Genomic DNA, 27,200 nt, shown 5'->3' with positions numbered 1-27,200 from the left:
GAAGTACTTGAGAAAATTCAAATTATTTCCCTCCAGCTACATGACCATTTCATATTTTTCTCATTTATTGTTTTAAAATATTACAACAAAAAATGTCATTTCTCAGCAGTTCCTAGTCATGAGCTATGTATGAGCACCAATTCCAGAATTGGGAACTTAATGGTGAATCAGATGCCACTGGGGAAGACAGCCTTGATAGATTCCTTCACTTTTTATCTTTTAAAAATTTATCCTTTAAAATTATTTTTCATGCTCTGCCTGGTGTAAAGTCTCTCCATTTCTCATGTTCTTTAATTACCACTCTGCTTGCCAATTCACTGTTTTTGTCCATTTTCTAAAAAAAGAAAAATTGAATCAGTAGATCATTGATTATACTCAGAGCTTATTTGTTTCTAAACTTGTTCATTTCTCAAGAGATATATATTTTTTAGCTTTCTGCCAATTTCTTAGCTCATAGATAAACTCTATCTTTCTTACAGTCATGTTTCAGGAGAGGACCCAGAAGGTTTAACTTTTATGCTCCCATTGTCTGCATGTATTATCCTAAAAGGTGGAGTTATCCTATGTTGTTTTACCACTTACTGAGCTCTTGTAATAGATATTAGTTTTTATTTAAATTAACATTTTTCTAATTATAGAAAATTTTAAAATACAGGTGTGTGCATATTGAATAATTGTTAACACCATTAATTTTTTTAGAGATATATAGACATACACACATGTATATACTTATATTTATTCAAAATAAACAGTTGCTTATACATATTTACAGTAAGGTACTCATTTTAGAAAGTATAAATTTTTTCATATGAATAAAACAAAACATTAACTATGCTTTTCTCATATTCTCATCACCCTGCTCATGTATTTTTCTCTCAGAAGAACATGGAGTTTGTTCATAAAAAACATCAGGAGAGAAAATGGGAAGAAAAATCATAGCCTCGGAGTTTTTTGTTTCTTTGGGTTTTTTGTTTTTGCTTTTTTAATGATTATAGACAACATAATTTTTGGATGGACTTCTTTTCTTTATTTTTTTTAGATTTTATTTATTTATTTCTAGAGAGGGAAGGTAGGGAGAAAGAGAGATAGAGAGAAACATCAATGTGCGGTTGCTAGGGGTCATGGCCTGCAACCCAGGCATGTGCCCTGACTGGGAATCAAACCTGCGACACTTTGGTTCTCAGCCCACGCTCAATCCACTGAGCTACTCCAGCCAGAGCTGGATGGACTTCTTAATAGGAACAAACAATACAATACATTTTTCCCATTGGTTTTTATGCATAGCCCTTTCATGCCCTGTTTTCTAGAGTAGGTTAAGGGTATTAAATTAAGGATAATAAGCAGAAAATAGGTATACTTTCATTTATGTTTATGTGTATATATATGTATATAATCTGTATAGAAAATGTCAATCCATTGTTAATATAATAAAGATGGTTCACACAACATGCATATGACCTGGCAGCCTCAGAGAGTGGACTGGAATGCACATGCATAAACAATGACAGCTTCACTGTATAGTCAGTGAGGGCGATAGATGCCATTTAGTGAGCAAGTGTACTGTGTAGCCTTTGCATGAAAAAACAACTGACCAAGTAGAGCAACAAATCTGCATCAAATTTTGCACTAAGCTTGAACATTCCTCCATAGAAACTATTCAGGTGATTCAGAAGGCCACAGATATGGGCAACTGGTGACTGGCAGCTTCATCACAACATACCTGCTCAAGCATCATGTCTTGTGTAGAGTTTTTTTCTTGGTTTTTTTTTTTGGCAAAGTATCAAATCACCCACATGACTCAGCCCCACTACAGTCCAGATTTGGCTCTCTGTAACTTTTCCCAAAACTAAAATTTTTCCTAAAACCAAATTTGGCTCTCTGGCTTTTCCCAAAACTAAAATTACCTTTAAAAGGGAAGAAATTTCAGACTGTCAATAAGATTCTGGAAAATACAATGGGGCAGCTGATGGTGTTTGGGAGAACTGTGTGAGGTGCCAAGGTGCTTACTTGGAAGGGAACTGAGGCATCATTGTCCTGTGTACAATGTTTCTTGTATCTTGTATCTTCTTTAGTAAATGTCTCTCTTTTTCATATTACATGGCTGGATAACTTCGGGACAGACAATAACTTTAAAAATATATAATATGTATATTTTATATACACATACATATATATAGTATGCTGCTTGTTATTTTGCTTAACATAAATCCTGAGGGCTTTCCCATACTCATTAAGATTTTCAAGTCCGTGATTATTAAGGGTGGTATAATCTTCTATCATAAGTCATGTACCATAATTTATTATTGTCCAAAACTATTTCTTTTGAACACATAAACTGAGGTTATAAAAGTTTAAGACAAAAATAGTCATTTGTTTCTGTGTTTATTAAGTTAGCTGGGATAGCTATTTCCACAAAGTGCCTTTTCTTGTGGAGGGATGGGCAAACTGAGACCAGGGAGGCTTCCTGTCCTTTCTAGCACCGTTCTCTCAGCTCTCTTCTCTCCAACTGGCCATGCTTTCCTTTAGGCAATGAGTATCACATTTTGAGTGCTACATTCCCCAGAGCTCTAAACTGAGTGGAAAGAGAAGAGTGGAGCTGGTGGGAGGGCAGTCATGGACCAGAAAGCCCCAGGACTGGCAGGTGCACAGTTTCTGCACATTAGGACATGGCCAATGATTTTAAAATTTGTTTGTTTTGATTAGTAAAATCCTATCGGTTGTAGAGTTAGAACCTGATGAGAAGTATGAATGAAAATTAAAATTAAGAACAAAATGACAGTAACCAGAGGGGAAGTGGGAGAGGATAATGAGAAGGGAGGATTTTCAAGAACATCTATAAAGGACACATGGACAAAACCAAAGGGGATGGAATCAAGGGTGGGAAGTGGAGATGGCTGGGGTGGGGGGGAAAAATGGAGACAACTGTACTTGAACAATAATAAAGAAGTTTTAAAAAGAAATAAAATCTCTCCCTGTTATCTTTGGGATTTCAAGTCTTATTTTGGTTCAGAGAATGGGGCATGTTGTGTTTTATTTAAAAGGTGTTTATTTATTTGATATCATCTAACAAGCAGTGAGTAGCTCACCACTCAGAATATGGGGTCTTGTTATCTTTGCCTTTAGTTTTCAGAGCTGTGACCCTATTAAATTTTTTTATATTTTTAGGGTATTGCAATGGGAATTTTAGATGGGCTATGTCAGGCATGTATGATCTGCTGTCACAATAACCAAAAACATATTACTAAAATAAACATTTTAAAAACTTTGGTATATATTCTATAATTTTAGTTTATTAATTTATCCCTTATTTGTTGTTTTGTAATAATAGGAGCCAAATGCAAAGTAATAAGTTCTATACCATGGTTTTGTAAAGACATAATCATTGTCATAGCCCCTTCTGTGTGTGGTAATCACATAAATGTACAGTTGTATTAGGTATTTTTTATTTTGTTGTAGTTTGAATCTAACTTTAGGTAATTAGTTAAACATTTATAAGGCATGCATTTCCATCCTAAATATTTCCTGTACCTGGAATTATATCTCTTGTCAAATATGGAAATAATAATTTTAGAGTATATCCAAAGACATTGAGTCTACATATTTTTAAAGCAAATCCTGTATAAAACTACTTTTGTATACATAGTTCTGCCTATGTTATTTATTTCCAGCCTCTTGCTTGAAAGATAGTAAATCTGAATAGATTAGTTACTAGGTTTAATATTAGATACTCCAGGTGCTACCTTTGTGGGCTGTCCTCCGAGATAAGATATCCACTTCATTTTCCACGTGTTCAGTAAGGATTGTTGGGAACACAGTAAACTTGAGAGCAATGAGTGGCTTGGAGAATGTTTGATTAGTGAAACTTTTACTTGAGAAGGGCATTGCAGATGTGGTAGAGAAGGTCCTTAAACACCCATAAGTTCTTCAAAACCTTATCAAAGACAATTTCATTGACAAAGTCTCATCACTGGCATCTGTCTCTGTGCTCCAATTACCCAGTAAATATTTTTTTATAAAAAAAAATTGTTCACACATACTTACTGACAGAAACCCCAAAGCATGTAACACCTCATTCCCCTTAACAGTGGTTTAACTCACAACCAAGTTTCCTGAACTGAAGCAAATAACACTTGGCAAGTCAGTTAGGAAGGTAGAACTGCTGCATCCAAGACTATCAGAAAACTGTTGCTAGGATCCTTAAAATGTCCAGCCAAAAACAAGAGCCTCAAACCTCTTACAACCCCAGAGTTGGAAACAGCATTGGGTTGTGCTAGTTTCTGATCAGTTTTACCTTCTAAGCATTCCTCTTCTAAAATCACTGAACCTTGTACAATGAGCAGTCACAGAAGAGGTTAATTTTCTATTGCTGGAACCTGGTCTATATTTGCAAAAGAAAGTTATTCTATTTTAAAGTGTTCTATTTTGTACATATTTGAAAAGTCTAATTTTTTTTCTCTGTGGTGGTCTCTTTTCTTCACCATTAGCTGTGTCCAGTATCCAAAGAGTAGAGGCAATCAAGCTGACTTCAAAATTAGCTAAAAAAATTACATATGATGAGATGAATGGATAATATGTGCAGATTTGTTTGCAATGAGGCAAAGGCTTGGAAGGCCACCTCCAAAATAGCAATGTTTTTTAAATACACAATGCCCAGATTATGCCACCACTAAGATCAGCTGATTGTATTTTGTTAGCATCTGAAAAACTTTCAGAGTTGAAAAACCAAATCCTTAAAACACATAGAGGTATATCCACCTCAGACTTTCACACTGGAGCCTTCCTCTCAGGAGAAAGGGAAAACAAATGTCTGGGCAAATTATAGTAATTTCACAAATTGTTAAAGAAAGAAAACTGGTGGCTTTGGTGTGACACACTTTCTCCTGTTGACCCTGAATGAGTCTCTTTTTCTTCCATTGCCCCCCTGAACCTACCTATAATTTATAACCTGTGCTTGTTCATCCAGCAATTATATGTACTTTAGGTCCTTAGGTTACTTAATGACGTAAGTGTTACACTTATATCCTGCTTCTTACACATTAAATAAAATATCTTTAGATCTGCCATTTGCCTCTAATATTAGAAAGAAAATGGGGAAAGTTTTCCCTTGAAATATGTACTTTGAAAATATACCTTAGTTCTTTCAGGAAAAAGAATGTTTTATGAGTTATGATTTAACATTTTACTATTTTGATAACCATGGGCACATTAATTAACCACATTAGTCTCTTAATATTTAGAATGGGGTTATTAAAGTATTTGGACTTTAAATACAGGATAGGGCAAAATTAAATTTACAGTTGTGAGTATGCATAACATGAGTTTATTCTTTTATTAGTAATTATTAATTATTGCATTGTTTTTTATATGAATAACTGTAAACCTACTTTTGTACCACCCTGTATAAGTAGTTTATTGGTACATAAAAATGACAGCTACTAGTACTATCACCATAATTCATAAATTTTTCAGGTCAGTGGCTTAGTTTTTCTCTATTTCTTCTCCTACCAAGGTCTATTATGAAATGTGTTATTAACTTAGGTTTGGGGAAGGGGTATTTATTTATTTTACAATAATTTGTTCAACTATACATGTATGTAAGTTATATTTAACAAGAAAAAGTTAAATATTGAGATTTGAATGACACTGAAACTTCCTAGTCTTGTTTTTTATTCCCTTTACAGAGTATATTACTATAAGCTAGATCTGGATGGGAAGTCCTATAGAGAACTTACACTCAGTATTTTAAAAAATGAACTTACTGTCTTCTATCCTTTCTCACTTCCTCTCTCCTTCCCACACTCACTTCCTTTTTTTTTTACTTCATTCTTTCCACTTGCAATTATTGGTTACCTACTTCTGCTAGGCACAGTATTAGGGAGCAAACACAATCACAAACAAGGTAGTTACAACCTTTGTCCTCATGTAACTTACAAATTAGCTAGTAAGAAACATTCAACAAATGAATTACAGAAATAATTCTATCAAAATAGACCTGATGAGTGTGATGAAGGAAAGCTCAGAATTCAATACAAGCAAATAACGTACAAATTAGATGGAACCCTGGCTCAGTCTAGGGGTTGATGGGAAGAGTCATGGAGGCCAATCCTGAGCTGGGACATGAAGGATGAGCTGGGGGTGGGGAGGTTACTAAGCAGAGGTAACATGATTTTCTGCAGTCTTATGCGTCTTTTTAAAACATAATCACCTTCCCGGTTACCCAGGGTTAAATTCTTCACATTGTCTGTCTTTGACACTCTATTCTCTTTTGCCTCAACAAATAATCAGCTGCCCAATTTTCCTGATTCTGCATCTTCTTTCTTCTATTCCCATGAATAACTGAATTCCCAATTTCACAATGTTATTTATGTTCTTCTTTACCTATTTCCTACAGTTTTATTTTGGAATGGTTTTTATTTTTCCAAACTAGTCTTTGCACCTTCAATATTTTCCCCTTTCACAGCCAACCAATCCTCTCACATATTACTGCCAGATTAACTCTCTTGAATGTTCTGATATCAACTCAAAGAAGTTTAGTGGAATGTCAGCTGATGAAATAGGATCTGAATTCCTCATCATGTTATTAAAAGCTTAAGAAGAACTGACCCCATGTCTGTTTTGAAGCTTGATTTTCAGTACTCCCTTTCACGTCCTCCTGAGTGTAACTGCATACTCCACATTCTAAAGCTTTTCCCACAACCAGGCCTTTGTCTTGGGCTCTCCTCCCCTTTCCTCTTTGTTACATATTTAAACCTATTTCTCCTTCATGTTCTTGCCCAAATATCCACCCTCCCAGAATAAATTCACTTTTTTCCCACCGAGTAATTTCCTTTTCTCTGGATCCTCAATATTACAAGATTCACAGTATGATAGCTTTTGTCATCTCCCCCACCTGGTAGAACTATTTGGAGAAGAATGAAGGTATAGTTCTTAATGAGCATGAACTCTGGAGCCAAACTGCCTACATTCCAATCCTTGCTCTGACACTTCCTGGCTGTGTGAGCCTGAGCACATCACTTAAATTCTCCATGCCTCATTTTTTTTTCTGTAAGAGTCCCTACCTCATAAGGTACTGTGTGGACTAAATGAATAAATAAGGCAAAAATGCCTAATCTAGTATGTAGCAGTAGTGCTGTATAAGTATGATCACATAATTTTTTGTATCATTTACATGTAATATCTACTCTTCTAAATTTTAACTTGAGGACAAAACCACATCTTAGTTATCTGTATGGTCTCTAAATCCCCTACTGCCTCACACAGAGTAAATTAATAGTGAATGTATAAATTAGAATCATCATAATTAATGAACCCTAATTGGACTTTTCAAATAGTTTATTTTGAAGGTAACATTTTTTATTAAATTAGCTAAAATAAATCATTGAGCAAAAAATTATATAAATTATATAAGTTATATAATTTATATATTATATAAATTTTCTGTGTGTAAAGCACACAGATTGTATGGAGAAGTATGCCTTCTCTGATGTTACATTTGATTCAAGGAGACACACATACAGATAACTACAATATAAGGCAAAGTAGAAAAAGTATACAGTCAAAAAGTGATTATAGGAATTCAAAAGAAGTGGCTGTAATGATTAGAAAAGAATTTATTCAGGTGATAAGTAATTATACTGCAATGAGAATAAAACTTTTAGAACAAAGCATACATAAATCAACTCTCCTGATAATATTAGCCAATACTTATTGAATACTTGCTGTACCAGACATTGTGTTTATCATATTTAAACCAGAGCAGTTCCATGTGGAAGTATTGTTGTGTTTCATTTTACAAGTGGTAAAACTGAGTCATAGCAAGGCACTGTTAAATAACTTGTCAAAGTCATGCAGCTAATACAGAGGAGAGCTGGGATTAGAACCCAGGAAGACTGGATTCAGAACCTGTATTCACCACCACACTGCAAAATGAGAATTTCAACTTTACTACTTGCTGAACTGTTTCTAATAATATGTTGTATTAAGTTCACTGGAATTTTATTTTCTATTACTTTTTAAATTTATATCTTATCTATGGATGCTAAAAAAGTTATTTCATTTTGACCAAATCAGTCTTTCATTTACAGTAACAAGTCCTAGAATTCTTCATCTATGAAATAAAAGTTTGAAGCTGTATCAGTAGTTCTCAAATAGTTCAAGAGCAATTCTTTATTTCAAAATAAAAAATAATTATGCCAACTTCTATATTACAGTTTTTCCCCTTCCCCTATTCACTACTTGGTATGCAATAGAAAATTTCACAATAAGTCACAGGATTTTGCAGCCTCAAGGAATCCACTGTGCTAGAATAATCTCTAATCTAGTTCTTGACTTTCGGTCCCTCCCTCTCTGGTTTCCAATTTGTCATTTTCTCTCTGCCATGAGAAGAAACACATATACTACCTCAATCCCTTAAAAATCTATCAAATTTTCTCCATTATTTTTCCCTGTTTTCTCTTCTTCCTTCCACACAGGTTTCTTAGTAAACAACACAACTTACTTTGCAGAACTCATAATTACTATTAGATTCTTGTGAAAAGGAACACTGCCAAAAATACATGAGTTAAAACAATACAGATTTGCAGAACTTTAACTTGTTTCATCAAAATAATAAATAAAAGAAAGATTTTCATAACAATTTTGGGATTATTTCCAAATAATTTTCTAGTAGATTAAATTCTAAAGTCAAATCTTTACAAATACTATATATAGACAAAGCAACATTATCTGCTGTCCATATTTATTTTAACATTTCTTTCCTTTCTCCTTGACACTTTTGTCCAGTATTTTCCCCACTGCTTGAGAATGTAATCCAAATGATATAGACAATACTTAGCTCCATATCTTTATATAGTAGAAATATTTGAGAAATACTAGCATAGAGTTTTAGGTGATACCATTCTTGGTACTGCTGGAGACTGGGGCTTCATTTCTAAGATACCAGCAAGAAATTATCAGCCCCCAGGCCCTGTCCCCCAGTTACCCCTTATGTTTCCCAATATTCAAATCTTTGGGATGCATAACCAAAACAACACTCTGGGTTTTCAGAGTGGTTATATTTTTCTGTTATGATGTCCTTACATTCAGCAGAATCAGTTCAGCCAGCTGCTTCAAGCAGAAAGGTACACGTCTGCATTCGCCACAGCATTAGTTCTCTGGCGCTGTGTAACACTCCTTAGGCAGGGCCAAACCAATTCCTATTTGATGAGGGCTTGCTTCAGACCACACAGCAGCATCTGAAAGGCAGTATATAGACAGCACCTTGGGAAAACAAGGCGGGGCAAATGTAGGTTTACGGTTGTAAGTACATGAAACAGAGTTTATTCTTGTATTATTATTTATTAATTCCTGTATTATTTTTCATGTGAAAAACTGTAAACCTACTTTTGCCCCACCCTGTATATGCCTTATGACCATCCCCCTAGAAATGGCCATTTGTTCCCTTGTGTCCCACTGAACCTGTGCAAGTGTTTATCCCAGCACCTGTGCTCCTATTTTTATTGTCAACCCAGGATGTCATGCTTATTGATTCTAGAGAGGGGGTAGGGGGAGAGAGACAGAGAGACAGAGAGCGAGACAAACATCTATATATCTTCAGTTGCCTGTTGCGGGCATCCTGACTGGGACTGAAACCGCAACCCAGGCATGCACCCTGATTGGGATTCAAACCTGCAACTTTTCAGTTCACAAGACGGCCCTCCAACCAACAGAGCCACACCAGACAGAGCAGCAAGTGTACTACTTTATTGTAGTTTCTTGTTTATATGTCTCTCTTTCTTTTCTTATTGGCCTTTGTATCCACAACATCTGGTATAGTGCCTGGCTCAAAGTAAATGCATAATTAATGTTTGTTGAATGAAAACTCGGGAGTAAGAAGCAACAAGTTAGCGAAGTAATTGAACCAAGTACTAAGTGAAGTAATAAATATGGAATGGTAGACTGAGGGGGGGGAGTGTGCAGCTCAGGATAATCCTCCCAGGGCTGATTTAGACAGGGGATAGGTATTGTAGAAATGTGGAGACGGGAACAAGGGAAGTTCCAGGTGGAATACAATGGAAGCTAGCCTCGCTGGCCCATCTTGGGAAGTAAAAAGAACTAAGTTGGGACATACCAATGACTTAGAGACACTTGATAGAAACTCCTGAAAGTCAAAATTAAAGAATTTAGAATTGATTTGGAAGCAGTAGGGAGACACTATAGTTCTCCAATTTGGGCAATGAATGATCAAAGTAATATTTTAAAGTTTTAATCTAATGGATGTGTGCTTATGTGAGAATTTATGTATATTAAACATCGGGTCATGAAATATTGATTTTAGTCTATGGGTCTTCAGTTGATCCTAAAAATTTCGTTCTTTTTCTTCTCATCCCACAGGTCGTTATTTTGTACTTTGAGCCAAACACATTTCGCTGTATTCTCCTAAGATGGGTCCGCCTCCTTGGTTTTGCTACTGTTTATGGAACTGTCACTCTCAAGCTCCACAGGTATATTATATTTTACCAGTTTTCATTCTCATGGGAGGATCAGGGCGGCTTAGCATATCATAACAAGCTGGGCCAGCCAATTAATGGTTTAATTTTAAGAATTTAAATAGCATGATGATCTATATTTTTATTTTCAAGGCAGTTCTTTAGGATTCAATGGGAAGGTGTTTAATACAACTGAATTTGAATAATATGGTTTAATAAAATGTGCCATTGGTCTTGGAAAGTTTAATTCTGAATAAAATAAGTTCAGAATGAATGCAAAATAGTATTGACTATCTAAGAACAGAAATAAATACAAAGACAATGTAGCTGAAATAATTATCCAGGCCCAGAGCTACCAAAGAATCGTGTGTGTATAGTAGAATTCAGTCACATGCTTATTTGACTAAAACTGCTGTCCTACCATTTCCAAGTTCTGTGTCCCAGGGTAATCCTGCTGATATTCTGTGGGTGAAATTGGAGAAAAGTAGTGTTTCTAGCCTTCCTCTTATGTACTTCAGTAATTATCAACTTTGCACATTGGAGAATGCTGTAAATTACCTTATACTTTGCTTCAAAGTCTCCTACTTCTTCAAATGTATATGATCAATATTAGGAAGAAAGAGGCAACAAAGACTAGACTAGGGGTGGCTGGAAATTATTCCAGGGCTTTCCCTTGCCTCCTCTTCCCAAGTTTTCTTAATGTGGTGGTGCCGAAGAACTTAGGAGAGGAAGTATGTTTCTCCTGTAGGATAAAATTGTCATTCTATAGAGGGAACCCTTTATGCTGATTAGCTTTAAATGTGGTTGACAACCACTTAAAAGCCATTCATGTTTCCATGCTAATCTTTCCATAATTTTTTCTCAATATAATTATTTTAATAGGGCTCATTCAACAATTTATTTTAGTCACCATAATATGTGGTATATTTATCTTTAAATGTATCCCCTTTGCACATTTCTTAAAATGTGGTCGTTGTACTGTCTACTACATAATCTCCATTTTGTTTTCTTTTTGGGAGAGTGGGTAAGTACCTATTTACTGGGGAGGCCTCAGATTATCTTTTTGGGAAAATGTAAATATCCTTAACTCTCAATATATCAAATTGTACAAAGAATGTTACACTGGATTTCATGATGTCCAGTTTAAATCTGTTTAGCATCTAACTCTAAGAAATCATAGGCCACTAATTCTTAGAATAGGAAAACATTAGAGCAATCTTTAATGTTCTTCCTGGTGCCCACTTTACTATTTCCACATGACAGCACACTTTACTCTTGTGCCCTTCTATCCTTCAAGTACCTACTGATTTCCATTCCTTATATGATAGCTATTCAGTATTTTTTAACTGATGGTCACTCACTGAAGGAAATAAACCATTGACAGCTTAAAATGGACATAAGACTTCTGGAAATTCTGAATGAATGGGTGGCCTATTGAGACTTGAAAATGACTTCTCTCCCTGTGAGTCTAGCACTTAGTATCTATTAAGTTTGCTTATTCAATTATCTTCTTCATTCTCACCTAGTTTACTTTCTTTTTGAAGTGAGGGTCTTACCAAGTCTAAGCACAATGACTGACACATGGTAGGTACTTAATGCATATTAGTTGATAAGTGAATGAATACAAATGGTAGATGCAGACTTAGAAGCTGCTTTTATCGCTTCTGTCCACATATAATACATTTACATTCTCCTACTTCACTATATGTCCTAAAGTACATATCTGGAACACTGTGGTTTGCAAGAGGCTATTTATGGTGGGATGAAAATATAGTATTAGGTATCACCGAATCATGTAATGAGAAAACTACTTCCATTCAGGGTCTCTTTCTATCCTTCTGATCACTTCCAGGAGAAAAATTAGCATGGACTAAGTAGGTCTTTAACACTTGCTGAGCAGTTGTTATTCTTCGTTGGCAAAAAGGAGCAAATCAAGTCAGGCTCAGAGCTTTCCAATGCAATGCTGTCTAGATAAAACTTACTAACTTTGGCTCACTGTATTTATTTTCATAGTTACTTTCTATGTATAGGTTATCAGTTTTTCACTGAAAGTAGCAATATGTTTCCTTTAAAATATTTTAAAGCAAGAAATAAAAGTTGATTTAAAGAATATATTAGCTGGTGTGCAGATATCAAGAGAAATCTCCAGGGAGGTAAGCCAAGGATTGACATTTAGTACACTAGATTATTTCATCATACTTTGTTTATTTTAAAGACTGGAAATAAAACTATTTTTTCTCTATGTGTTTCTAGAAGTCATTGCAGTGAAGAATTACCCTGTTGAAGGCTTAAATTGAGTAGAAACTGTTTCTAATTTAATGAGCTGAATTATTCTTATCTTGTCTGAACCATATGGCTTTATATTATATTCTGTTCTTTTCCATACTGCTTAAATTTAACCGATTCCAATATAAAGTCTATTAACTGAACAGTCAGCTTTGCAAAGGGATGTGAGCAACCTGATGGAAGTGACAGGCTAACCCAGCTTTGTACTCCCTATTCTTTTTTTTTTTTTTAAGATTTTATTTTTTTATTTTTAGGGAGGGGAGGGAGGGACATAGAGAGAGAGAGAGAAACATCAATGTGCGGTTGCTGGGGGTTATGGCCCGCAACCCAGGAATGTACCCTGGCTGGGAATCGAACCTGGGACACTTTGGTTCCTAGCCCGCGCTCAATCCACTGAGCTACGCCAGCCAGGGCTTGTACTCCCTATTCTTGTTGCTGCACCTTGCACCTATTATATATACACTGCATTTTTCAGACCATAAGACACACCTAGGTTTCAGAGGAGGAAAATAGGCAAAAAATTTTGGAGCAAAAAATGTGGTAAAATATTTAATAGCATAAATAACATAATATTTCACCAATATAAATGTAAACAGAATTCAAGAGCAGCATTAACAACCATTATTCCCAACCATTATTCCTCCCAAATTTGAGGGGAAAGGTGCATCTTATAGTCTGAAAAATACAGTAGTTGACCCTTGCACATTGCTGGAGTTAGGGGCACTGATACCACTTGAAGTTGAAATTTCATGTATACCTTTGGACTCCACAAAACTTTACTGATAGCCTGCTGTTGACCAGTAGCCATACCAAGAGCATAAACTGTCAATTAATTTTTATATATTTTGTATATTATATATTATATACTGTATTCTTATAGTAAAACAAGCAAAAGAAAAGAAAACATTTTTAAATCATAAGGAAGAGAAAATGCAAGTACATTTACAGTATTTATTGAAAAAAATTTCTCCTGTAACTGGACCCATGCTGTACAAATTTGTGTTATTCAAGGGTCAGTTGTATCTGGGTATCTGTTAAGTGAATGAGTGGGTGGATGGTTATACTGAATGGAACTGCAAGGAATGTTTTTGGTTGGGGCATCTGTTAGAGTCAAACAACATGTGGCCCTGAAGAATTCAAGTCTTAAGATTTTGTAGTAACACGATAGGAAGACATAAATCCTAACAAATCTGAATTTGTATTCCAATTCTGCTATTAACTATTTATACAACTAAGTATAAATAACTTTAAAATATGAGAATCTGCTTTTTTCACCTCACCTCTAAAGTTGTTCTAAAGATTAAGCATGATTGAGATATATGTAAATATTTTAAGTAAGGGTTTTTGATTGCAAACCACAAGTTCTAACTATGGCTAAATTAAGCAAAAAGGAAATTCACTGGAAGAATATAGGGAAGTCACAGAATTAAAAGGAAAGCTAAAGAACCAGGCTTTAGAGGACCTGAGCCAAGGTAGATTGATGGATCAGGTAGCCTGGACTAAGTGATAATGTCCCTTGAATTCCATAGACTCATTTGCAATAGGAACTTGATTTTTTATTTCAAGATTTTTCTTAATCCTCACCTGAGGATATTTTTTTCATTGCTTATTAAAGAGGAATGGGAGTGGAGACAGAGAGAGAGAAAGAGAAACATCTGTGTGAGAAAGAAACACTGATTGGTTACCCTCTTGCACATGCCCTGACCAGGAATTGACCTGTGACATTTTGGTGTATGGGACAACACTCCAACCAATTGAGCCACCCAGCCAGGGATCATGATTTTTTTTAAGTAAGTCCTACCTTTCTAGGCAGAAAATTTTAAGGGAATTATCAACACTGATGTATAAAATAACTGTTAAAGTCCCTTGAGAATAGAATAGGCAAGAAAGACTTGCATTTTTATTTCAGCCATTTCACTGAAGGCTTAGTAAAATTATTGAATATGTTTTCATTACCTCCTGGTCTCTCACTGACTGATTATAGTGTTTATGGAATTCTACTAGCTCTGAAAACTTGAAGCAAATATTTTAAAAAAACAGGACATTATCCTGTCACACAAATAATAATATTAGACATGAGATCTTAAAGATTTTATTCACTTTTATCAAATCTCCCACTTTTGACAGTCATACAGCCAACAGAAATACCAATACCAATCCACAGGAAAATTGCAAAAGAGTCTTTGTTTATTAACAGTGCAATGTAAGACTATGATAAGTTGGGGGAGGGGTGAGAGTTGTCCTCCCCTTCAGGGAGGAGTATTTTATTACTGACATTTAGAGTCATCATCACATGTGATAAAAAAAGAACCAACTATTTTTTTCCTTTTTTATTGTTGTTCAAATACAGTTGTCTCCATTTTTATCCCATCACAACCCCCCCCCCACGCATTCCTACTTCCCACCCTCAAAGATACCCCCTTTGACTTTGTTCATGTGTCCTTTATACACGTTCCTTGATGGCCCTTCTAGTATCCCCTATGACCTCACCTATAAGTGGAACCTAATCAACAAAACAAATAAGCAAGCAAAATACAACCAGAGACATTGAAATGAACAAAATGACTATAACCAAGAGTGAGGAGAGGGATAATAGAGAACCAACTTTTAATTGTATTTATTATTGCCTTAAATTTTTTACAAATAAATGGGCCACTTTGTTACCTTACCCTGGGTAGACCAGTCCCACTGCCCCACTTCATTGGCAGGCCATTTATGTAAAAGAATTTATTTGAATCTTAAACTATTTATTCCTCTTTGGAAATAGAAAGGATGGTACATGTTTTAGCAGCTCAGTATGGATCATAAGGAAAAATGGAGCTGAAGTAGGCAAAAATGAAGACATTTCATTTACGAAAGGGAATTTCATTCAGTAACCAGAGATATGTTAGACTTAGTATATGAAAGATGTAAGACAGATCTAAAAGAGCATGTAGCACTTGAATGAATATATGGGTTCAGAGAATACTTCCTAAGTTAAGTCAGTTGCTTGATTGATTGGTGGGTGGGTGAGTTGTTTGGGTGGGTGATTGGTTGACTGGTTGGTTGTCAGTTGGTTTTAAGAAACTTAGGAAGGTAATATCACTAGGCTCAGAAAAGCTTCATATACCACTTTGGTTAAGTTTGTTTCTAAGTATTTTATTATTCATGTTGCTATAGTAAATGGGATTTTTCCTAATTTCTGCTTTTGATATTTCATTGTTAGTATACAAAAATGCCGTTGACTTCTGAATGTTGACTTCATATCCTGCTATTTTGCCAAATTAATTTATTAGGTCAAGTCATTTTTTGGTGGCATCTATAGGGCTTTCTATGTACACCATCATATCATCTGCAAATAGGGACAGTTTTACTTCCTCCTTTCCAATTTGGATGCTTTCTTGTCTGATCACTGTGGCTAGAAATTCCAATACTATGTCAAATAGAAGTGGTGAAAATGGACACCCTTGTCTTATGCCTGATCTTAGCAGGGAAACTTTTAGTTTTTGTCCATTGAGTATGATGTGGACTGTAGGTTTCTCATATGTAGCCTTTATTATGTTGAGGAATGCTCCCTCTATTTCTACTTTGCTATGCATTTTTAATCATAAATGGGTGCTGTACTTTACCAGATGCTTCTTCATCTATTGATGTGATCATGTGACTTTTGTCTTTCCTTTTGTTATGTGAAGTATTACATTTATTGACTTGCATATATTGTACCATCCTTGCATCCCTGGGATGAATCCCACTTGATTATGGTGTATGATCTTTTTAATGTATTGCTGAAACCAATTTTCCAATATTTTGTTGAGGATTTTTACATCTATGTTCATCAGCGATATCAGTCTGTAGTTTTCTTTCTTACTTGTATCTTTGTCTGGTTTTGGAATTAGGATAATACTGGCCTCATAAAAAGAGTTTGGAGGTCTTCCTTCTTCTTGGATTTTTTGGAATGGTTTGAAAAGAATCTGGGTTCACTATTCTCTAAATGTTTTTTAAAATTCTTCTATGAAACCATCTAGCCCAAGGCTTTTGTGTGCTGGGAGTTTTTTGATTACTGCTTCAACTTCACTAGCTGATATCAATTTATTCAGACTTTCTGCTTCTTCTTGACTCAGTTTTGGAGGATTATATATTTCTAGAAATTTATCCATTTTATCCACGTTTTTAAATTTTTTGGCATATTATTGTTCATAGTAATTTCTTATGATCTTTTGTATTTCTGTGGTATTGGTTGTAATTTCACCTGTTTTGTTTCCGATTTTATTTATTTGGGTCTTCTTTCTTTTCTTCTTGATGAGTGTGGTTCAACGCTTCACCAATTCAAAAGAACCTCTGCACCCCAATGTTCATAGCAGCATTACTTACAGTAGCCAAGTGCTGAAAACAACCTAAGTGCCCATTAGTAAATGAGTGGATCAAAAAACTGTGTCACTTTTACATTATGGAATACTACCCAGCAGAAAGAAAGAAGGAACTCCTACCCTTCGAGACAGCATGGATAGACCTGGAGAGCATTATGCTAAGTGAAATAAGCCAAGTAGTGAAAGACAAATACCATATGACATCACCTATAAGTGGACTCTAATAAACAAAACAAACAAATGAGCAAAATAGAACCAGAGACTTGGAAATAAAGAACAAACTGGCAGTGACAATAGGGGAGGGGTGAAGGGGGTAATGGGGGGAGGAGATAGGACCAAGCAATGAAGCGCAAATAAAGGACTAATGGACACAGACAATTTGGAGGGGGGTTGATTGTTGAGGGGGGACAGGGTTGGGCTGAACAAGGGGAAAAATGTGGGACAACTATGACTGAACAACAGTAAATTTAAAAAATAAAAAAACAGTTAAAAAAGCTTCATATATTTTCAGAAGGCAAAATGAGGAAATATTTTAAATGAAAAGGGGGTGAAGAGAGATTAAGAAACTTAATGCTAAAAGACCATCTTCTTATTCTTTTTAATATGGTTTTTGAAAACAGATTGCCTTTCCTTTTTCTAAGGCTAATCAAGAGGAAACAGAACCTTTTTGTACTATGTTTAAAGTGAATATATACTCAAGTTGCAACAAAGCCTTCTTCTGGATCTGGACTAGGGATTTTTACTTCATGCATTATTCAGTACTCTATGCTCTGAATACAGCACAATACATAGCTGCTTCTCTGCTATGTTTATTAGCACCAAATATTCTACACTTTGTGGGAAGGTTTATATACAGGTGTGGGCAAAAGTAGACTAATAATAGTAATAAATACAGTAATTGATACATAAATAATTCAATAATAAACTCTGTTCAAAAGTAGGTTTATAGTTGCATGTATGCACAGCATAATGCACAATAATTAATACATAAATAATATAAGAATAAAATGCATACATACAGCTATAAACCTATTTGTGAACAGAGTTTATTCTTTAATTATATATTAATTACTGTATTAATTATTTTTGTTAACCTACTTTTGCCCACTCCTGTGTGTGTATGTATGTATATATATATAGTTGTTTTCTAATAGTTTTTGAAAAGTGACAGGATGATATTTATATTTATTTATTGAATGTATTCTTTAAGTATACATAAAATATGGTTAAGATATCCAACTTTTTAGAAAAGCAAGTGTGCTGCTATAGAGGAAAGTTAAAAGCTCATAACAAAATGAAGATTTTGCCTTTACTTTGACATGTGATAACCACTGAGTGGCAGGGAATTTGAGATGGAGTCTGGGGCCAATCCCTGAAGTATAGTTATTAGACTTTGTCTATTAAATACAGACCAATGTGCCTTGACAAAGGTATTGATCAGGTGTTGGTTAGCCCTCATTTATAAAACAAAAGAAATAATAACCTTTGTTTCTAGGTGGCTAAGCAAGTGCCAATGAACATACATAAGATTCTTCCAAAATACTTCTTGCATTCATCCCAGCCCACAGATAACTGGTGTTTAAGGCCTCAGATCATGACCCAAAGAATTTAATATGAAACAATTTTAAAACTGTTTTATCCAGTTACCCACCTCAGTCAAAATAATGTACCAAAAATGTGGCCTCTGGACACATAGCTGTGTACTGTACGTTGCATTCTGACTAGGAAATGGAAGGCTGTGCCATATAGATGCTGGTAATGATATGTACTTCAGACACACTCTCTGCTGAGTTCACTGTGATTTCTCATCTTTACTGGCTGACTACCTTCAAGTGGAGAATTACTTACAGTGACAGTTAAGAACCACATTGTCCCCGAGAAAAGGGCCTCATTCCTCATCCTCTGAAGAGGGTCTCTTTCTCTGCCAGCAAGTATGCTGTTTGGATAGTGTTACAGGGAAACTTCAATCTGACTCTTCATGAAGAATTTGTAAAGAATTCCTAGGGACAACTATAATGGGGCTTTGAGTAGGGGAGAGAGATGAGGCTCAACCCTGAATACAACAAAGAAATGTGGGAATTTATACTCAAGGAGCAAGGTGTGGTTCAGTGGATGGAAAATTAGAAAATTGCTAAGAGGAAACATCAGGTGTAAAAGAATATTTCTGGCTAACCAACTTGACATGTTTCTTCCTGAAGGCAGGCCAAGATGACCTCAGATATCAGAGTGGGAGATTCTCTCTAGACTGACTTATTTAACAAGATTCTTGTTAAAATGGACAGTGCAAAGACCGGGAAGTACAAAGGTTGAGGAGAGGTCTCAGAGGAGCCTGACTAAAGTTTGGTCAAGTAGAGTAACTTTGTCAATAGGAAGCTAAGTAAGTTCCAAAGCCAACGAATGTTAACTCAGCTTCAGAGGTAAATCAGAAAATATGACTTTTACCTCACATACCCATGCCTTGCATATACTAGAAAATAAGTAATGGAAGTCTAGACAAAAGGACAAAAACAAAAAAAAAAGGAAAATTAGATACCCTAGAGAAAAATGACATCCTTAAGATGAAATCGTAAGTTTTTTATTTCAGTTTCTCTGGTTATATTTTGCTTGCTTGTTTCTTTTGTTGATTAGGTTCCACTTATAGGTGAGATCATATGGCATCTGTCTTTCACCACCTGGCTTACTTCACTCAGCATAATGCTCTCCAGTTCCGTCCACGGACAAAGCCAAAGGGTGGGGAGGGTAGGATTGAGTGTGGTAGGTGGGGGTGGGTGGGGCAGGGGAGAGTTGAGGGGGAAATGGGGACAACTGTAGTTGAACAATGATAAAAAAAGATGAAGTTGTAGAGAATAAAGGTTTCAAATTCATGTTTCAGAGCTATCTATCTCTAAGCATTTGAAAAAATTTGATTTGTAAGTAACTTTACTTTCCCTTTTTTTGTTTTATAACTCATTAAGTATCAACCTGGGCTTTGTGAGATTGATGTTTAAACAGTTTCCCTAGAGTTACTTTACCATTAAAAAATGTTTAATGAAACAAGAAAGATTTGAAGTCATTTGACTCTTAACAATGAGTTATTAGCTAGAGGTCTGTATTCATATAGAACCTTTAACATCAATGAATACCTTTTTAAAAATTATAAATAAAAGCAAAATTTATTTTTAATTGTCTATTCATATAATCCATTAGATATAAAATAGGAGCACATCTCACTCAGAACTGAAAGGACATAAAGCTGTACTTATTCCGTCTGACTGCAGATGTCCTAATTGATTTGTTTTATGACAAGTAACTTGGAAATACAACTATTGTATAACATCAACATTCAAAGTTTTTCAATATTAAGCTTCTCCTTTTGCATGTTTCATATATATATATATACATATATATATCCTAATTTCAGTGTAGCATGGGTATATTATGTTTATGTTTCCGGAGAAGCTTGCATTACAATATACAATTTAAGGGCTATGTGCCAAATTTGAAACATGGGATTTTTTTATTGCCTGAATTGTTACAGTTGCAACTTGTTTAAGTGTGCATATACTTGTGTGTTAATCAACTTTAAAATTACAAATCAAAATCCATCTAGTAATTCAGAATCAGTACTTCTCAGGCTACAGCTGATAAATATTTTATCCTAATGTTCTTTGTTACTAACTAACAAATCTTGTATGTGCTCAAGTGGAAATATTTCTTTTTCTTATGTGAAGTACATGTAAGAGAATAAGTGGAAAATGAGATTAATTCATTCATGCAGCAGAAAAGAAAAGCAGCCAGGCTTCTCTAAAGTCAAGGTGACACAGCCTGCTTCCGCAAGCTGTTAGCTGCCATCACCTGCCTGCTCTGTCTCAGCCCAAAGGCAGAGGCCAGCTTATGATATTGTTTGGAAACACCCACGTCTCTTCTGATGCTCCATATACTCACCTTTCCTCTGGTTACTCTGCTGCCCCTCACCCAGCATTTTTGCATGTGTCCAGTCCAAAACACCTGAGTTATGTTTTCATTTTTATTCAGTTCAAAATAATTTCTAATTCGAATTTATTCATTGACCCATAGGTTATTTAGAAGTGTTATTTAGTTTCCAAATATTGAAGGATTGTCCACGAATCTTTCTGTTTTTAATTTCTGGGCTCATACTTACTGTGACTTCAATCCTCTTAAATTATTGATACTTGTTTTAAGGCCCAGATTATCTCTCCTGGTAAAGGTTTCATAAGCACTTGGAAGAATGTATCATCTGCTGTTTTGAGGCTGTTCAAGAATGTTGCTGAAGTTTTTTATATCATTACTGATTTTCTCTCTACTTGTCCTATTAATATTTAGAGAGTTGTTTAAAATGTTTTTATTTGCCTATTTTTCCTCATATGTCTTTCAGTTCTTGCTTCATATATTTTGAGGTCCTGTTCTTAGATACATAAACATTTAGTTTTTATGTCCTCTTCATAAATTGACTCCTTTATCCTTATGCATTGATCCTCATTATTCCTGGTACTGTTCTTTGCTCTGAAATCTACTTTGTCTGATACTAATATAGCAACTCCAGATTTCTTTTGATTACAGTAAGCATGGTATATCTTTTATTTCCATCATTTTACTTTTAACTTATTTTTGTCATATTTAAAGGGTATTTGTTGGTTTAAAAAAACCCACACAAACAAATATATAGTTGGGCCTTACTTTTAAAAACCTAATCTGACAATCTCTACCTTTTAATTCATTTATTTAGACTACTTTCCTTTAAAAATGACTATTGATAATCTTGTTGCATTTTTTCTAACATTCCAGGGGCTCACCTGTCCTCTGGTTATCTTCATGCCTATTACCCAAAATTTAGATCACTAGGCCGAAAGACAGAAATTGAACTAACAAGGAATTTAATATTAGAAGCACAACTACTCTAGCTATTCCTGATAGATACAAACTATTAAAACTGACTCAGAAGACACAGAAAATTTCAATAGACCTGAAACAAGTAAAAACATCTGACCAGTAATCAAAAATATGCCCCCACCCCGCTACCCGCCAAAGCCACAATACTTGGTTGCTTCACTGATTAATTATACCAAAGATTTAAAGAGGAATTAATGCCAGTTCTTTATAAGCCATCCAGAAAAATAGATAAGGCAACACTTCTCTTTGCATTCTAAGAGGAAAGTATTACCCTGATACCAAAGCCAAACAAATAGATCATAAAAAAACAATACTACAGACCAATATCACTTATGAATATAGATACAAAAAGCTCAATAAAATACTGGCAAACAGAATCCAGCAACCTACAAAGAGGATTATTGCATCATAACCAGGTGGGATTTGTGCTGAGAATGTAAATGGTTCAACATGAGAAAACCAATCCATGTGATAGCATATATTAATAATAAAGAACAAAAGCCACATGATCATCATAACAAATGCAGAAAAGCATTTGACAAAATTCAACACACTGTTCATAATTTAAAAAAAAATTAATAATCTAGGAATGGAGGGCAACTTTTTCATCTAGATAAAAATCGTGTATGAAAACCCACAGCTGATATCATGCTTAATAATAAAAGAATGAACTCTTTTGGGTTGAAGAACAAGATAAAAATGTTGGCTTTTTTTCTGTTTCTATTCAACATTGTTCTAGAAATTTTCACTTGAGCAAGTAAGGCCCACCCAAAAAGGAATAAAAGATATCCAAATAGAAATACAAAGTAAGACTAGTTGCAGTTTGCATGATCTTCTATGGAGAAAATTTTAAAGGATCCACCAAAAAACTAATAGAACTAGTAAACAAGTTTAGTAATGTTGGTATATAACAAGATTACTATACAAAATTCAGTTGTATTTCTATATATTAGCAACAAACAGAAACTGAAATTAAAGGAAAATTTCATTTATAATCACATAAAAATAAAATATGTTAAGAGTAAGTTTAAAAACAACTGCTAGACAGGTGCTCTGAAGACTACAAAACATTGTTGAATGAAATTAAAGAAGACCTAAATAAATAGAAAGACATCCTTTGTTCATGGTTTGGAATACTGGGTGTTTAAAAATTGCAGGACTCCTCAAACTGATGCACTCTAATCCCTAATAAAATCCATCCCTGCCTTTGGTTTTAAAATTCATATGGAAATGCAAAGGAACCAATAGCCTTAACAATAACCTTAGAAAAGAAGAACAAAGTTGGAGTCATACTTTCTGATTTTAAAACTTAGTTCAAAGCTTCAGCAATAAAGATACTGTGATAGTAAGCATAGGAGAGACATCTAGATCAACACCAGATATCCTCAGGCAAAATAATGACTGACTCATACCTTATACCATATATAAAATTAATTCCAAAAGGACCAAAGACTTAAATGTGAGAGCTAAAACTATAAAATTCTTGGAAACAAAATAAAAATATTCATAGTCTTGGAGAGATACCCAAAGCATGAGCAACTAAAGGAAAAATAGATATATTGGACTTCATGAAAATGAAAAACATTTTTGCATCAAAAGATACTATCAAGAAAGTGACAAATAAAGGTCAAATATCATATGATCATCTGAAAGATACCCAAGAATCATTTGTCAAAATTCAACATTTGTATATGATAAAAACTCTCAATAAAATAGATATATGGAATGTACATCAATGTAATAAAAGGCCATATGATGACAAGCCCACAGCTAACATCATACTCACTGTTGAAAAGCTGAAAGGTTTTTTTTATGAGATTAGAAAAAATACCAGGATACCTTCTTTGACCACTTTTGGTCAACATGGTATTGGAAGTTCTAGCCAGAGCAATTAAGCAAGATAAACAAATAAAAGGCATCAAAATTGGAAAGGAGGAAGTAAAACTGTCACTATTTGCAGGTGACATGATATTATATATTTTTTAAAAACCCAAAGACTCCACAAAAATATTAGTATTAGAACTAATAAATAAATTCAGTAAAGTTTTAGGATGCAAAATTAATATATAAGAATATGTTTAGTTTTATATACTAATAACAAGCTATCAGAAAGAGAAATTAAGAAGACAGTCCCATTTACAATTACATTTTTAAAAAACCTAGAAATAAATTTAACAAAGAAGCTACACTGAAAATTATAAGACACTGATGAAAGAAATTTAAGAAGACCAAAACAAATGGAAAGATACTCTGTACTCACAGATTAAAAGAATTAATATTGCTAAAATATCCATATCACATAAAGTAATGTACAGATTCAATGCAATTTCTATTGAAATTTTAATGACATTTTTCCCAGAAGTAGAAAAACCTTAACATTTGTATAGAACCAGAAAAAAACCTAAATAGACAAAGCAGTCTTAAGGGGAAAAAAAAGAACAAAGCTATAAGCATCACACTCTCTGATTTCAAACTGTATTACAAAACTATTATAATCAAAATAGTTTGGCATTGGCATAAAAACAGACACACAGAGAATGGAATAGGATATCCAGATATAAGCCAATGTACTTACAATCAATTCATTGTGAAAAAGGAGACAAGACTATAAATGGGGAAAAGATAGTCTCTTCAATAAATGGAGTTGGGAAAACTGAACAGCCACAAGCAAAAGAATGAAACTGGACCACTATCTTACCCAATAAACAAAAATTAACTCATAATGGAGTAAAGACTTGAATGTATGACCTTAAACTATAAAATTTTTAGAAGGAAATGTAGACAGTAATTTCCTTCATATTAGTCTTGGCAATGATTTTTTGGATCTGACTCCAAAAACAAAGGCAATGAATGAAACCAAAAATAATCAAGTAGAACTACATCAAACTAAAAAGATTCTACACAACAAAGCAAGCCATCAACAAAATTAAAAGGTGGGAAGTGAAACAGCAGTAGGTGAGGTTTCCTGAGTGCAGTGTGTAGAGCAAGAATAGACAATAGCTACATTCAGGAGGTCACTGGGGAATGCTGTCATTTAAGGAGAAGTCTGGGGAAGAGGAATCTGCAGTAGAGACTCAAACTGTCAGAAGAGTAGGAAGAAAATCAAGACAATATGATAAAATCAAGCACATGGCTGAAGTCATGCCAAAAGCTGGAGGGTGATCAAATAAAACAAAGAGTACCAATATCAATAGATACTGTATTTGTGGAAGGTAATTCATAACCTAAGTACAGGTTCTTACAGTAGAGTTTTATGAGCTCAAATCAGATCTATAGAAACTGAAAACAGAGACAGATAATATAGTGACAGCCAATTCCTCAGTTGCCCCATTTTTAAAAATCATTTCAACATCATTTCTATGAATTTACCTACTACTAATGAGAATTGACTATAGACTGTAAATATATCTTTTTATATAAAGTTCTGAGAATTTCTTGTTGTCTTCTTGTATATGTTAGTTATCCTTAAGAAATAGTGAAAATTTCTGAACAGATGGTAGCATAAAAATCTATGAAAAAAAGCAGTAGAAAAAATACTTTGTATAAGAATTTTAATAATTATATTTTTATACAGCTGTATTTCATATTAAAACATGCCTAAAGATTTCATTTTTAGAATTTGGTTTCTAGGGACTGAGCCCATATAAACTAACAAGAGCTCGTTTTTTAAAGATACAACAAAACTTTCTCATTTTATTTTAAGGCAATACTATGAAAATGCATCTTATTCCATTTTACAAAAGCCAATATCCTAAAATACTTAGATCAAAGTGCAGAGCTGTGTTATTGTGTTTCCTAGTTTTTGAAAACTAGTAAAATCAATATTACAGGAGCTCATGAGGATTTTGCTTTGGTTTTTCCTCTCTGGAAATGAGATTATGGGGGCTATGACAAACTTGAAATCTCAGGCTTTATAATAATTACCCAAAGGGTCATCTGTGGGACATAAAAATGTTTGATAATTTGGAAGTGGAATTTCTTTATTGAAAGGTCACCAAACTGGGATCATATGGATTTCCTCTGCAAAACAAACTCATCAGGTTAAGAAATACTTTAAAGTATTTTAAAGAAATATTTTTAAGTTATTTTTAAAATCCACTATTAGTAGTCTTTCAGATTTAGAGTGTCAATGTGGATAGTGAAAATCTTCAAGTATCAGAAAAATAAATGATTTCCACATCTTAGCCATGGAAAGAAATCTGAAGCAGTGAGTGGTTGTCAACCTGATGAAAACCCCTCATAGTAACTTGAAAAATCCCTAGTAGCTCCTGTGGGTTGAGAAGAAAACTTCTTTTCTTGTCAAACAGTTCCAACCACTATCCCTCAATGACAACTTAAAATTCTTTGCTTTTTACTTTGTAATGTAATTTCCCTTCAACTAAAACATCTCCCTGTGTCTTGTACACTTTCCTCTGGTTTTATTTATTGGTATCAAGGCCCAGATAAATAATATCTACTCTGTTAGTTTATACTACCTATAATATATGCTGTTTTATATGGTAGGTGTTTGCACACTTATTTCTAGTTAAATTGTAAGTTCTAGAAAACAAGAACACTAACTTATGCTCCTGTGTTGCCCAGCATGATACCTAACATATGGTTGTCACTGTATAAATGTTTGTTTATTCCAATTATACTTCACATATTCAAAATGAGTCAAGCTAGAATGTGAAAAAATTCTCACAACCAAAATATTGAAGACCAAACAGATGGGTCAGATTCCCTCTTTTGAGGTTCTGGTCATCCAACATTCAGAATTCATCTAGGTACAACCAGCAACAGTTATGTGCACATAGTGGCTGAAAGCTTATCCTAGAAAAAATAAGACTGGCACTGGCAAAATATTAATTTTCCAAGAAATTTCTCTCATTTATAAGATAGAGTTCTTCGCATTTTTTGATTTGCTGGTAATAGAAGCCTATTTATGGGATTAGTAATTGATCACTTAACTGATAATATTTAAAGCAGAAGGAAAGTAAAGAAGTATATAGGCACTGCAATTTAAAACATACAAATATTAATCACCAATATTTCTTGAAATAAGGCCTCTTCTTTTACTATGAATCTGATGTTTGGATCATATTGTTCCTTTCTAGCATAAATCACCACAGTGCATTATTTACTGTTCACAATAGTTGTTCTTTAAATAGTAGTGAGACTCTAAAAAGTTATTTTGGAAGTCTGTCTAGTTTTTAAGTTTATTGACTGCCTC

General features: G+C 34.3%; 1 protein-coding gene across 1 annotated transcript in view; it reads left to right on the top strand.

Moving 5' to 3' along the window:
• GPR158 (G protein-coupled receptor 158) overlaps window positions 1-27,200 on the top strand; it is a 358,403-nt gene that overhangs the window by 296,658 nt on the left and 34,545 nt on the right. The window contains exon 6 of the mRNA XM_045858176.1: window positions 10,372-10,481. Coding sequence (XP_045714132.1) covers window positions 10,372-10,481 — 110 coding nt within the window. The remainder of the gene's footprint in view (window positions 1-10,371; window positions 10,482-27,200) is intronic.

Source organism: Phyllostomus hastatus, unplaced genomic scaffold (assembly GCF_019186645.2).
Source record: "Phyllostomus hastatus isolate PE091 unplaced genomic scaffold, TTU_PhHast_1.1 phas_scaffold_1674, whole genome shotgun sequence".
Classification (NCBI taxonomy): domain Eukaryota; kingdom Metazoa; phylum Chordata; class Mammalia; order Chiroptera; family Phyllostomidae; genus Phyllostomus; species Phyllostomus hastatus.
Note: the sequence above shows the minus strand (reverse complement) of the source record. Positions and strands in the feature narration are given on the sequence as shown.